This window comes from Salvelinus fontinalis, chromosome 3 (genome assembly GCF_029448725.1).
Source record: "Salvelinus fontinalis isolate EN_2023a chromosome 3, ASM2944872v1, whole genome shotgun sequence".
Classification (NCBI taxonomy): domain Eukaryota; kingdom Metazoa; phylum Chordata; class Actinopteri; order Salmoniformes; family Salmonidae; genus Salvelinus; species Salvelinus fontinalis.
The window spans coordinates 11,059,937-11,075,203 of record NC_074667.1 but is presented as its reverse complement, the minus strand read 5'-3'; the positions used below and the strand labels follow the sequence as shown (position 1 = coordinate 11,075,203).

Here is a 15,267-nt window from a genome sequence, read left to right as displayed (position 1 = left end):
ACTGCGTGTTGAGTTAGCGTAGCCAATCGCAATGTTCCAGAAAGCAGTGATGTTTTCTAATGGTAAGCTTGGTCTGATATTACTCCCATGTAGTCATGGGTCATGTTCATTAGACACCAAGCAGAAGAAAACTGACCAAAACAGGAGGGGCTATCTGAAACTGTCCAATAAGAAATGTAAATTTTCAGTTGCAAAACGTTGTCTGTTGTGTGCCCTAATGAATATGACCCAGTCCTGACTCGTGTTTGGTTTGGTCTTGTCTCTCAGAATGCCACTGACAGCTCATCCAACTCCTCCCACTCCCAGAAGAAGGAGCCCCTGCAGACCCTGGCCCCGCCCAGCTTCTGCGAGCCGCGTCGGCACCACTGCATCCTGGGTCACTTCTACGACCAGCACCGACACTCGGACCACTACTTCCTGGATCAGGTGGGTGGCTGGGAGACGACGGTGGCGAAGGTGGGTCACCAAAATTTTGACCTTGAAAAAAATATCATATGCATTGGAGCTAGAGGGTTGCGGCTATATTCTTTACTACAATGGGTAGGTGGGAGGGACAGAGGGAATGATTGTTCTTGAAGCATAAACTATGGTGGTAATGTGAATGTATTTCAAGTTAGGCCTGGAAGTTGACTGCTTGTTGGAAGACATGTTTTGTAGTTTGTAGACTGGTCTGTGTAGTTCTGATTTTTTTTGCTCTCCTTTATCTCTGCAGTCGGTTCCCGTGTTCCCACGCCACGTCAGCTTCCAGGTGGAGGAAGAGGAGGAGATTGTGCGCATCAACCCTCGCGAGCGGACCAGGCTGACCGGGTACGGGGACTACCGGCACGCCACCGCCGCGCGCGACAAGCTCATCCAGCACCCAGAGGACGCCGACGCCTACGTGCAGTTCGCCAAGAGCGAGCCGCCCAAGCACGACTACACCTACCCTTACCCCCTGGGCCTTGATCCATACCAGCACACAAGGGACCCCAAGATAGGCTGCGTGGACCGACTAGGTGGGGGTGGCCTTATCGGGGGACACAGGGCAGTGGTCACAGCCCAGCCCCGCACTCTCCAGCTCAAGGGCAAGCGGCGGAAGGAAGACGGCGAGCGCTCGCGCTGCGTCTACTGCCGGGACATGTTCAACCACGAGGAGAACAGGCGCGGGCGGTGCCAGGAGGCGCCGGACCCCATCCAGACGTGCATCCACCGGGTCAGCTTCATGTGGTGCGCGGACAGCCTGCTCTACCACTGCATGTCGGACCCAGAGGGCGACTATTCGGACCCGTGCTCGTGCGACACCAGCGACGAGCGCTTCTGCCTGCGCTGGCTGGCCCTGGTTGGGCTGTCACTGCTGGCCCCCTGCATGTGCTGCTACGCCCCCCTGCGCACCTGCTACCGCTGCGGGGTGGCTTGCCACTGCTGCGGGGGCAAGCACAAAGCCGTGGGCTGAGGGCCGGGAGGTGCCAACGGAGAGAGAGAGAGTGGAGAGTAGAACAGAGACACATGGAAGGGACTGGACCAGAAGTGGGTGGCCCCGCTATTCTTTTGTTTTGAGTTTTTGTTTTCGCTGTTGCTTCTCTCGGCCAAATTCCAGATGGGAAAACAATTGGCTTGTCCCGATTTATTTTGGAAATGGAAGTTTCTCTCGGTGGAAAGAAAGAGAAAAAATACGTTTCCTATTGTTTTTATTTTTGTTCGTTTTTTTTATTTTTACAGGGGTACCCTGCCTACGGCTTCCACGTCCTTGCATTACAAAGACTAAAATAATGAATATTCATTTATATATAAATATATATAAACAGGTACTTTATATTTTTACACTCATGTGTTTTAAAGACTTGAATATTTTTCTTTTTCTCAGTGTTTTGTGTGAGGTCAGTGTGAGCGTTGTTTTCTGAGGGGGGCTCTCACTCTGTTCCCCTCGCCATGGCTCACCATCAATCACAGATCAAGCTTGTTCCCGCCTGTAAAGCAGAGGCACTTAAATCAAATGTGTGTCCTAAATGGTACCTTATTCCTTATAAAGTGCACTACTTTTGATCATAGCCCAATGGGCCCTATTCTAATGTAGTGCAATATATAGGTAATAGAGTGCCATGTGGGATGCAGCCCAACTGTGATCACGTCTGCCCCTCCCCAGCCAATGAAATTCAAGAAAAGGCAAACGTTTAACCAGTATTTCCTCGTTCTGCTCCTTGACTACTCCTGACCTAGCCTGGTCCCAGAGCTGTGCTGTTTTGTCAACTCCTATGGTTGTCCATGGCTATAGGAGTTGACTATAAAGCACAATTAGACCTGTGGCCAGGAAGGTACCTGACTATACACATTTTATAACCAAATTCAACCCAATATCAATTAATGTCAGTGGAGACACACCTGGAAAAAACATGAAAGTACCATTCTACTGCTCGGTCAAGTTAGACTGAATGTATTGTGGATTCGGCCCAGAACAAAAGATAAAATGGGTCAGGGGTACTTGAGTATTGGATGGGGAAACTCTGCTTTAGACACTTGATCTGTGTGTGTGTCTTCCTTTGTGCAAAGGTCTGGAAAATGGAATGGGCAGCAATGTATCCCGGATTGCTATTGTTGTGACTTCAACTGAAAGCCAAAATGACAAAATAAGCTGCAGCATTTATATAGAGTATCTAAATTAGTCATTTTTTGAAGATAATAATCCTCAATCAACCGTTTTATTACAGTGGAGGAGGAGAACTCGAGCCTTAGGTGACTTTTTATTCAGTTGATGCTTGATGTTGATCTTTTGATATAGTTTTTATTTATTTGCCTTGCTAAATTTAGACACCAGCCTAGGGGACTGGGGGGTTAAGAGGAAGGGAACGGTCCTATTGTAAACTGAACACAGCCAAGAGGGGAAGAGGAGGTTTTTTTTGCCACCTTTTGAGATGGATGATGTCGTTGTCCACTACAATGTCAATGGTGCTTTCTTTAGTGTGTCTTTTCTTTTGTCTTTCAAAAGGACACTCAACGAGGCTAACTGTCAGGGAAACTCTGTCTTTAGAGTTTCCCTCAACTTTAGCTCGAGAGAAAGTACTGTTTTGATCTGGTTGCTCATACCCCCTTCAAGGGTATAAGATTGTGGGTTCTCCAACGAAGGGACCTGCTAGCACACCTGATTCACCTAATCGTGTTCCTCAGTCTATACCACGATTAGCTGATACGGGTGCGTTACTGCAGGGCTGGAACGAAAGGCTGCACACCCAGGAGCTCTCCAAGACCAGAGTTGTGGAGAAGGGTTTTTATCTATTGTTCTGTAGTCCAATAAATCCCACTTCCTGGTCTTTTACTCAGTATTACATTACAGCCAATGGCAAGGGAGGAGGCTGTCTGTCAGCCAATCACATCGGTCAGGTGGTGTCAAAATGTATACAAAAATAAAATGGACGCTACAGTATGTATGTATGTATTGAAACAAAAACTAGCCTCAAATTTAAACCACCCTGTAACCTCACCTCGTGGGAGGAACATTGTTTGATCCTTCTCTGTATGAAGCACAACACTAATCAGAAAAACCTTATGAACAAAATGCGCAAATGTGGTAGAAAAAACATCTTATGCTATCTATCCCAGTCATACATTAACTAATCGTCATAACCATTCAAGTACCAAGCAATGTCTGGGGTTAAATGGGTGAAGGTACCATGGCATTGCGGATTCTGTACAAAAGCTGTCGTTGTGTCCATGTATTTCTCTGTACTCTCTCTCTCTGCCTTTCTTCCTTCCTTTTTTTTCTGCTGTGTGTTCCTGTTTGTCAGCTTTGCAATACTGTTGCCATTCATTGTAGAGAAGATCCTAGTTTTATTTTTCTATCTGTGGTAAAAGAAAAGTTAACCAAAAGCAGTTTGTCTGTTTTGGTGCGGTGTCTAATTCCTGCACACATTTAACTATTAAAGGAAAGTGCCTGAAGCATCCTCTTCATCTATCTCATATATATATATATATATATACTTAGTCTTTTTTTATTTTAATGTTTAAAAAAAAAAAAAAGTTAAATTGTCTTTTTTCTTTTTTTACAATCTGCATTTTTACCTCTGTAAAAAAAAAAACTCAAATATATATATCAAGTGTATGATGTACATTTTAAGTTATATTTTTGTATTGTTTCTAATATGATCGTCACGACTCTTTGCTTTTAAAATGAGAAAAGAGAAATTAACATCTGTATAAATGCCAATACATCATATGGAAACTAACAGAAGCATGGCCTGGATAGTAAGTATTTTTCCGTGTGTGCGTGTGTTCATTTCCACTGTGTTTTACAGAGACATGGTTTTTGAGAGATTAAACCATGTTACAGTGGCATCTCACACAGCCTGAACATTTATCCCGTATACATAGCATCCATATAGTATTCCTATAGAACCTTTCAACAGTAGTTCGGTGTTGTAGCCCAGCACTTCCCTGTGTTGCGTCCGTTCTTTAGGAGCATTGGTGCGGAGGGGGCAGCTGATCGACCTCATGCTACTCTGCCCATTACCATCCTGCTGCAACACGGTAAATACATACGTGGGCCAGGGCATGTGGGGAGAGAGTGTTTCAGTTTGAGTATACGCATGTTCTTGATTAAAACACATCTCCATCGTATGTGTGTATCATAGAGGGAAAGACTGCAGCAGTCAGATCCTGTCTTTGCTCCAGAGTATTCCCCCCCCCCCCTTATCTGTCAAGACTGAAATATTTCCGTTAGGCGCTAGACAGGTTCGTAGAGCTGTACCGTGTTCCGCAAGTCTCTAAAATCTATAGAGGGCACAATGTTGTTTTGCTCTGTGGGTCTCTGGAAATGCATATGAAAGACAGTCAGAGAGCGAGGTCCCTGAAGGCCCTGGCCGGCTACGGAACTCGGCGACTGCAAATAGTATTAAACTTCAACATGTGCAAACATTTAAGGCGTACTTTATTCTAATGAGGTCACTTTTTTTCTTTCCCTTTTGAATCGGGGTTTGAAAGAATGAGCCAGCACTTAAAACGCTGTGGCCATCTTCGCCGTTCTTATTTAAGGCTTGTGTACTGCGATGTCATAGCCTGCCCCCTTAAAATAGTTTGACAGATTTATATTAACCTACATCCATAAACACTGTTTAACATGTTTTGAAATACATGTTACAGTATGATGATGGGAAGGAGTAGGCCTGTAACTTGGTTCCCCGCAGAGAGGTTTTCAGCACTGTTGAGCACGTGGTTGTTTCCGTGAGTCGAAATGGCACTTTTGTTGTCGAGGTGTGCGCATTCTCATGCAAGCAAGTATACCGGTAAGCTTAGCTGGCTAGCAATGAATATAGGTTAAAATAAGTTTATAACACAAACATGAACATGTTTGCCAATTTACAACTCTGTGTAAGCGTTCTCTGACTCAACTGGACAACATCATCATTATTTTTTGAGGTGAGTGCTAGCAAGGTTGGTCAGTGTGACTGCTAACAAGTTGACTAGCAAGCTAGCTTTGAGTGGATGTCAAGAATAACTTATATTTAGCAGTAAGCCTGTCCTTCCCAGGTTTTTGTCAATGTCTGCTGTGAATTGCTAGCTAGCTCCCCAATCAGTAGCTATAGCTGTTCAGTCAAAAACTTCTTAAAAGTTTCTTATTTTAGAGAGGGGAAAAACAGGAGACATTTTGAGAAGGTAGCCTAGTGGTTAGAGCATTAGGCCAGTAACCGAAAGGTTGCTAGATCGAATCTCCGAGCTGACAAGGTAAAAATATATCATTCTGCCCCTGAACAAGGCAGTTAACCCAATGTTCCTAGGCCGTCATTGAAAATAATAATTTGTTCTTAACTGACTTGCCTAGATAAAAAAAAGTTAAATTTTAAAAATTAACTATTTCTCAGCGATAGCTAGCCTATTTCATAGGGTTGAGAGTGAGACATATCATGGAACTTATTGTAGTCCACTACCTGGTTGTAGCTCTCAGTATCATAGTTATTCGGCATATCCAGTGCTATTGAAAATGCCGTCACGTCACTCAAACATTTCTAAATAACCCAGTCCAAGATGGGCGTCACCATACAATACACCATACAAATTTTTGCCACCCTGACCTGAGCCTAGGAGTTGACAACAGAAACGGTTGAGATCCAAGGATACCGTCCATCATGTGTGACCCCAGACAACTGGTGTCAGGCACTAATTCTGATCTGCTAGGCTTTTGTAAACAGACCTGCATGTTGACCAGCGCTCGCCATGTGAAACTGGACACAAGACCTCAAACTCGGCACGGTATGCCATATAGTGTGTCTCTCCAATCACCATTGAACCTGTTCTGTGTGAATGTGTGTTAGGCCACAGCCTGCGACCGATGGCCAAGGTTCCATGGGGTCTTAGGTCAACACTAGGCGCTGCGAACAGCATCCACCACCAGCTCCCTCCATGATAACCCCCGCCACAACCTTTATAAAACATGGTTAAACCGTGGCATCCGTCGTTAAAGTGGCGCTCCTGTTTCCCACCACGACACAGCTGGACACCCTCTTGGCAGGCCTTATCTGTCCAGTTGGCCTGCTTTTACATGGACGATGCATGCTTTAGCCGTGCACCCCCTCGTAGCAATGTTCTAGAACATTTATACAGGACTACCTACTGCTGCAGGATTAGGAATAAAAACTTGCTGTCCATTTCCCACTGACCCATCCTCCCACCAGTAGTGTGCTCGTCGCCGCAGACCAAATGGTGGACACACCCCTGGCTCCAGTCCCATCCCGTGCTTAGCCAGAGAACTTCAGGGCTTTATTTGTGTACCGTTTCCTCACCGGTGGGAACATTGCAGGACACTCATCAGGATGTTATTGTGCACATATCACAACAGAGAGAGAGAGAGAGAGGGAGAGGGAGCCTCTCCATCCTCCTGTGGACAGAGGAGAGGGAGGTGCTTTCCCACACTGCTCAGGGGCCATGGGGTGGTGGGGGGGGAGGGGTAAAGTGGGAGGAAAGAGACGGGCGCGATGGCATTGTCTCCAAAAGTGCCTTTTTTGGTTATCTCCAGCTATCTGGCAGCAAAAGTCATTGGCAGCAAAAGTCATTGACAGCCAGTGGGAGTGAACTCCAAAATAAGTGGTTCTCTATTTAGTCCTTTCAGGACATCTTGTAGTTGATATTTGGCTTCTCTGAACAATAAAGCCTATATGGTGCATATCGCTATACCTGTATAAATGGCTCCTCCCAGTTATGAAGACTGTTCAATGATCAGTAAATTCCATCATTTTGCGCAAGCAGGAGGTTTCAAAGTGCTTGATTAGGATCTGAAAGGATTCAATGAAAATGATTCTCAGGTAAGCCTAGTAGTATTCAGAAAATGTAGTCACTTTCACACATAGTAGTCGTGCCCCGATCTGTTCAACAATGACCATGCATGCTCCACGAACCAAGCAACAACCTGTGTGCAGTGAACACAAAATATAGGATGGAGGCTGTTTGCATTGGCCAGTCCAAGCAAGGCCAATACACACAAATCAGGCGGAATTGGTTGCCAATCTCCCAGTCTAAACCTGGGTTTATATACGTGCCCCATGCCAGTTTAACTTATGTGGTCAACATGGACACGGCGTTATTTCCAAAAAGACCCAACCCTGGTGTGTGTCTGTTGGCACGACAGGGTGTAGCTAGTGTTGAATCAAACCAACAGGAAAAGTGCAGTGAAAATAATATGACCAGTGTTTATTTTTGCGGACGCTTGTATCGAGAGTTTGTGTGCCGTTCCGGCCACATTTGGGGTTACTCGGAGGCACAGAAAGGCTTCAGTTCACCAATGCTTCGCTTTGGGCAGGTAGGAGGAAGGAAGTGGACTTTAACTGTTAACTTTATTCCATCTGAACCCTGCCCCCACTCACCTCAGTTACTTGAATGTTCCACCCCAGTTACAAAACAATGTTCCACTGCCAGAATGGCCTTGGTGGTCATTTTGCAGATAGCTGGAGCTAGTTGAGTTGTACAGGCTGTGTAATGGGGGAGCTGTAGTCTAGATCTAGATAAACCCGAATGTTTACCAAATTGTCGTCAGATCTGCCAACAAGCCCCCCAGGTCTTTTTGAGAGATTGTGCTGGTCTACTTATTCTCCGTTAGTGCTGTACAGGAACTGTGTAGATTCCAACAGGGTTGAAACAAACGCAAAAGAGAGAGCATTATACACACACACACCAAGAAGCCTCTCATCCACTGTAATAAACGGGGGAAATGACAGCATAAAAGTCATTTCAACCAACTAAAGAACTAGTTTTACTCCTGCCACAAGAGCACTGAGTGATCCCATCAAAGCCCTAGCGAGTCAGAATGTGCTGATTGCCTAGCATGCGCGGGGAGTGAGGCAGCAGCTTCTGACGGGATGTTAGTCTGGGCCTAATTTAAATAGGCCCCAGCGTGTCTGCCTGCCTCCCTTTGTTTACATGGATGAAATCTGAAACAAATGTGAACACGATACCCCTCTTGTCCCCCAACCCTCCCCTCAACCCTCCCCTCGAGCGAGCTGCCTCCCTCCCTGGGTATCTCAAACGGAGCCATGTGTGCTATTTTCTTGGACCAAAATGAACGCACAGTGGGTTCGGGGTTAACTCCCCACCGGGCTCCTTACAGCATTGACTTTTTATAGCTTCCCTTTTTTGCTAATTGCCTATGCTCCTCTCTATGGCTTATGGTGTTACTGGCCATCAGTTGTTGCTCAGGAAAGCCAGGGAAGGAAGATGACTCTCCACTCTCTCCTCTCCTGGAAGGGAGCTACTGTAACTACACTGAACAAAAATATAAACAAAGTGTTGGTCCCATGTTGCATGAGCAGAAATAAAATATCCCAGAAATTTGCCATAAGCACAAAAAGCTTAGTTCACTCACATTCTTTGGCACAAATTTGTTTACATCCCGGTTAGTGAGAATTCTCCTTTGCCGAGACAATCCATCCACCTGACAGGTGTGGCATATCAAGAAGCTGATTCAACAGCATGATCATTACACCGGTGAACTCGTTACACAGGTGAACCACAGATGTCTCAAGTTTTGAGGGAGCATGCAATTGGTTTGCTGACTGCAGGAATGTCCACCAGAGCTGTTTGCCAGAGAATGCTATGTACATTTTTCTACCATAAGCCACCTCCAGCTTCATTTTAAAGAACTTGGCAGTAGGTCCTCATACGGCTTCGACTTGTGGGCAAATGCTCACGTTCGATGGCTAATTGCACACTGGAGAAATGTGCTCTTCACTGATGAATCCCAGTTTCAACTGTACAGGGTAGATTGCAGACTGCGTGTATGGCATCGTGTGGGCGAGCGGTTTGCTGATGTCAACGTTGTGAACATGGTGGCGGTGGGTTTATGGTATGGCAAAGCATAAACTACAAACAAGGAATACAATTGCATTTTATCGATGGCAATTTGAATGCACAGGGACGCTGTGACGAGATCCTGAGGCCCACTGTCATGTCATTCATCATCCGCCATCACCTCATGTTTCAGCATGATAATGCACCGCACCATGTCGCAAGGATCTGTACACAACTCCTGGAAGCTGAAAATGTCCCAATTCTTCCATGGCCTGCATGCTCAACAGACATGTCAACAATTGAGCATGTTTGGGATGCTCTGGATCGACGTGTACTGCAGCTTGTTTCAGCCATTGAAGAGGAGTGGGACTACATTCCACATGCCACAAAAAACAGCCTGACCAACTCAATGCGAATAAGATTTGTTGTGCTGCATGAGGCAAATGGTCATACCAGATACTGACTAGGTTCTGATCCACACCCCTACTTTTTTCCCCAAAAGGTATCTGTGACCAACAGATGCATATCTGTATTGCCAGTCATGTGAAATACATAGATTAGGGCCTAATGAATTTATTTAAATTGACTGATTTCCTTATATGGACTGTAACTCTTAACTGCTCCTCCTGCTTTCAAACATGCTACATCTTGGTCCAAACCCCCCTTTACTCAGAGAACTTGTTGCTTAATTGCTACATTGTTTAAAATGCATGCAACCCCTTTTTTAGTTTCCCTCTTTGTGTTAGAAAACAACCATCGGTACCAAGAGGCATACAGTTGAAGTCGGAAGTTTACATACACCTTAGCCAAATACATGTAAACTCAGTTTTTCACAATTCTTGACATTTTATCCTAGTAAAAATGTCCCTGTCTTAGGTCAGTTAGGATCACCACTTTATTTAAAAAATGTGAAAAGTCAGAATAATAGTTGAGAGAATTATTTATTTCAGCTTTTATTTCTTTCATCACATTCCCAGTGGGTCAGAAGTGTACATACACTCAATTAGTATTTGGTAGCATTGCCTTTAAATTGTTTAACTTGGGTCAAACATTCCGGGTAGCCTTCCTCAAGCTTCCTCAATAAGTTGGGTGAATTTTGGCCCATTCCTCCTGACAGAGCTGGTGTAACTGAGTCAGGTTTGTAGGCCTCCTTGCTCGCACACGCTTTTTCAGTTCTGCCCACAAATTTTCTATGGGATTGAGGTCAGGGCTTTGTGATGGCTCTCCAATACCTTGACTTTGTTGTCCTTAAGCTATTTTGCCACAACTTTGGAAGTATGCTTGGGGTCATTGTCCATTTGGAAGACCTATTTGCGACCAAGCTTTACCTTCATGAATGATGTCTTGAGATGTTGCTTCAATATATCCACATAATTTCCCTGCCTCATGATGCCATCTATTTTGTGAAGTGCACCAGTCCCTCCTGCAACAAAGCACCCCCACAACATGATGCTGCCACCCCCGTCCTTCACAGTTGGGATGGTGTTCTTCGGCTTGCAAGCCTCCCCCTTTTTCCTCCAAACATAATGATGGTCATTATGGCCAACCAGTTCTATTTTTGTTTCATCAGACGAGGACATTTCTCCAAAAAGTGCGATCTTTGTCCCCATGTGCAGTTGCAAACCGTAGTCTGGCTTTTTTATGGCGGTTTTGGAGCAGTGGCTTCTTCCTTGCTGAGCAGCCTTTCAGGTTATGTCAATATAGGACTCTATTAACTGTGGATATATATACTTTTGTACCTGTTTCCTCCAGCATCTTCACAAGGTCCTTTGCTGTTGTTCTGGGATTGATTTGCACTTTTTCACCAAAATACGTTCATCTCTAGTAGACAGAATGCGTCTCCTTCCTGGGCGGTATGACGGCTGCATACTATTGTTTGTACACATGAACGTGGTACCTTCAGGCGTTTGGAAATTGCTCCCAGGGATGAACCAGACTTGTGGAGGTCTACAATTTATTTTCTGAGGTCTTGGCTGATTTCTTTTGATTTTCCCATGAAGTCAAGCAAAGAGGCACTGAGTTTGAAGGTAGGCCTTGAAATACATCCACAAGTACACCTCCAATTGACTCAAATTATGTCAATTAGCCTATCAGAAGCTTCTAAAGCCATGACATAATTTTCTGGTATTTTCCAAGCTGTTTGAAGGCACAGTCAATTTAGGGTATGTAAACTTCTGACCCACTGGAATTGTGATACAGTGAATTATAAGTGAAATAATCTGTCTGTAAACAATTGTTGGAAAAATTACTTCTGTCATGCACAAAGTAGATGTCCTAACCGACATGCCAAAACTATAGTTTGTTCACAAGAAATGTGTGGAGTGGTTAAAAAACAAGTTTTAATGACTCCAACCTAAGTGTATGTAAACTTCCGACTTCAACTGTATATGAGACGTCAGGCAATCTGTTTTTTCTCAGAATTACAATTATCCAAATAATCTTTGTTGTGGGATTTAGTGTGCAGTTTTCTTAGTAAGTGCCATTTTCAAGCCTGGTTGGTTGGCTTGAGCCCATGAAGCAAATGCTCTAAACAATTAAATAATCATTTTGGGTTCAGAGGGGATTTTTGGGCCTTTGTTAATCCCTGACAAAGTGTACCCTAAGTGGAGTTGAAGTAGTGGAGCATGGTGGGAAAGGTGTTAGGGGTGCGGGGGGCATGATTACCCCCTCCAGAGCAAATTAGCAAATTCTCCCTCCTGAAAGTATTTAAACGAGCCTCACTGCCCTTTCAAACGTGATGCCATGCAAAAGAAAAAAAGTGTCTGGTAGATAAAGAGGGGTGCCATGCATGTCCTTCCATACAGCTTCTGAGAACAGTTAGCCCCCCCAGCCTCCCCCTTCTAACCTCCCTGCAATTTCCAGAGACCCTCACAGAGTTCAAAGGGTCCTCTGCTAAACCTGTGCCACACCCCTTGGCCTCAACTTGTCCTGGCTGTCTTTTCTCTTTGGTGGTCTTATCACGTCTCTGATCTGAAGATAAGAACCACTCTCTTGTCCAAACCGACAGGTAAACATCCTTTGAGTTTTAGCGTTTTGCTATTTATCATAACGCTAACGCCACCAACCATGTGAAAGGAACTGAGGTGAAGTGGGACGGATCCATGCCGAACTGCCAGTGGAGTCTGTCTTGTTTGCGAAGGCCATCGCCTTGGAGACCTTGGGTGGGAATTCCTTGTGTAGCGCCATGGCAACGGTGCAACATCAAAGGGATCGGCAGAACGGTTTGGTTCTGCAACAGTGCCCCTCCAAAGGGACTGGTTTCCTCAACCTACAGACCCTGACACCCCCCCAAATACCTTAGCATAATCTCCCTCTCCTATATACTTACATACACATCTGTATTACCTTGATTTCCTTAAGAAAGTATTTACACCCCATGACTAAATTAAGATTTTGTGTCACTGGCCTACACACAATACCCCATAATGTTAAAGTGGAATTATGTTTTTAGAAATATTTAGAAATGAAATACAAATAAAAAGCTGAGTCAATAAGTATTCAACCCCTTTATGACAAGCCTAAATGAGTTCAGCAGTAAAAATGTGCTTATAAAGTCACATAAGTTGCAATGACTCACTGTGTGCAATAATAGTGTTTAACATGATTTTTGAATGACTACCTCATCTCTGTACCCCACACATGCAATTATTTGTAAGGTCCCTCAGTCGAGCAGTGAATTTCAAATACAGATTCAACCACAAAGACCTGGGAGGTTTTCCAATGCCTCGCAAAGAGCACATATTGGAGGTGGGGGGGGGGTAGACATTGAATATCCCTTTGAGCATGATGAAGTTATTAATTACACCTTGGATGGTGTACTAAGACACAGGTATCCTTCCTAACTCAGTTGCCACAGGTGAAGGAAACCACTCAGGGATTTCACCATGAGGCCAATGGTGACTAAAACAGTTCCAGAGTTGAATGGCTGTGATAGTAGAAAACTGAGGATGGATCAACGACATTGTAGTTACTCCTCAATATTAACCTAAATGACAGTTAAAAAACAGAATAAAAAAATATTCCTAAACATGCATCCTGTTTGCAACAAGGCACTAAAGTAAAACTGCAAAAAATGTGGCAAAGAAATTAACTTTATTTCCTGAATACAAAGCATTATGTTTGGGGCAAATCCAACACAACACATCACTGAGTAACACACTTCATATTTTCAAGCATGGTGGTGGCTGCAACATGTTATGGGTATGCTTGTCATCAGCAAGGACTAATGATAAAAAATAAATGGAATACGGCTAAGCACAGGCAAAATCGTAGAGTATAACCTGGTTCACTCAACCTCACCTTTCAGAAGGATAATAACCTAAAACACAAGGCCAAATACAACGAGTGGACAAAACATTAGGAACACCTTCATAATATTGCGTTGCACCCCCTTTTGCCCTCAGAACAGCCTCAATTCGTCAGGGCATGGACTACAAGAAGTTGAAAGCGTTCCACAGGGATGCTGGCCCATGTTGACTCTAAAGCTTCCCAAAGTTGCGTCAAGTTGGCTGGATGTCCTTTGGGTGATGCACCATTCTTGATACACACGGGAAACTGTTAAGCGTGAAAAACCCAGCAACGTTGCAGTTCCTGACACTCAAACCAGTGCGCCTGGCATCTACTACCATACCCCGTTCAAAGGCACTTAAATCTTTTGTCTTGCCCATTTACCCTCTGAATGGCACACATACACAATCCATGTTTCAATTATCTCAAGACTTAAAAATCCTCCTTTAACCGGTCTCCTCCCATTCATCTACATTGATTGTAGTGGATTTAACAGGTAACATCAATAAGGTATCATAGCTTTCACCTGGTCAGTCTGTCATGGAAAGAACATGTGTTCCTAATGTTTTGTACACTGTGTATACACTGGTTGCTTACCAAAACAATATTGAATGTTCTTGAGTGGCCTAATTACAGCTTTGACTTAAATCGGCTTGAAAATCTATGTCAAGACTTGAAAATGGCTGTCTAGCAATGATCAACAAACTTGACAATACTTGAAGAATTTTAAAAAGACTAATGCTTACATTTTGTACAATCCAGGTGTGCAAAGCTCTTAGATACTTACCCAGAAAGACTCACAGCTGTAAACACTGCCAAAGGTGATTCTAACATGTATTTACTCAGGAGTGTAAATACTTATGTAAATTAATATGTATATATTTCATAAAATATCTGTTTAATCCATTTTGAATTCAGGCTGTAACAAGAAAATGTGGAATAAGTCAAGGGGTATGAATACTTTCTGAAGGCACTCATTTCTACCAGCATGTCATGTGCAACTAGAGGCAAAAAAACTCTAGATCACCTTCACTCCACACATAGAAACACATACAAAGCTCTCCCTTGCCCTTGATTTGGCAAATCTGACCATAACTCTATCCTCCTGATTCCTGCTTACAAGCAAAAACTCAAACAGGAAGTACCAGTGACGTGCTCATAACGGAAGTGGTCCGATGAAGCGGATGTTAAGCTACAGGACGGGTTCGCTAGCGCAGATTAGAATATGTTCAGGGATTCATTAGATGGCATTGAGGAGTTTACCGCATCAGTCACCAGCTTCATTAATAAGTGCATCGACGACGTCGTACCCGCGGTGACCGTATGCACATATCCCAACCAAAAGCCATGTATTATGGGCAACATTCGCACTGAGGTAAAGGCTAGAGCTGGAGACTAATCCGCACGCTTATTAGAAATCCCGCTACGCCTTCCGACGAACCATTAAACAGGCAAAGCGTCAATACAGGATTAAGATCGAATCCTACTACACCGCCTCTGACGCTGGTCGGGTGTGGCAGGGCTTGCAAACTATCACGGATGACAAAGGGAAATTGACCAGTGACGCGAGCCTACCAGATGAGCTAAATGCCTTCTATGCTCACTTTGAGGCAAGCAACACTGAACCATGCATGAGAGCACCAGCTTTCCTGGACGACTGTGTGATCACGCTCTCCGTAGTGGATGTAAGACCTTTAAAACAGGTTAAGATTCACAAGGCCAGACGGATTGCCATGA

General features: G+C 44.2%; 1 protein-coding gene across 5 annotated transcripts in view; it reads left to right on the top strand.

The window, feature by feature from the left end:
• The window catches only part of LOC129838627 (sprouty-related, EVH1 domain-containing protein 2-like), a 31,016-nt gene extending 27,107 nt beyond the window's left edge, over positions 1–3,909 (top strand). For 3 of the 5 annotated variants that reach the window (XM_055905757.1, XM_055905736.1, XM_055905741.1), the window contains exons 5-6: positions 268–456; positions 713–3,909. In XM_055905757.1, coding sequence (XP_055761732.1) covers positions 268–456; positions 713–1,432 — 909 coding nt within the window. In that variant the 3' untranslated portion in view covers positions 1,433–3,909. The remainder of the gene's footprint in view (positions 1–267; positions 457–712) is intronic. The other 2 variants (XM_055905766.1, XM_055905749.1) reach the window with 1 other exon arrangement.
• Positions 3,910–15,267: the final 11,358 nt, after the last annotated feature.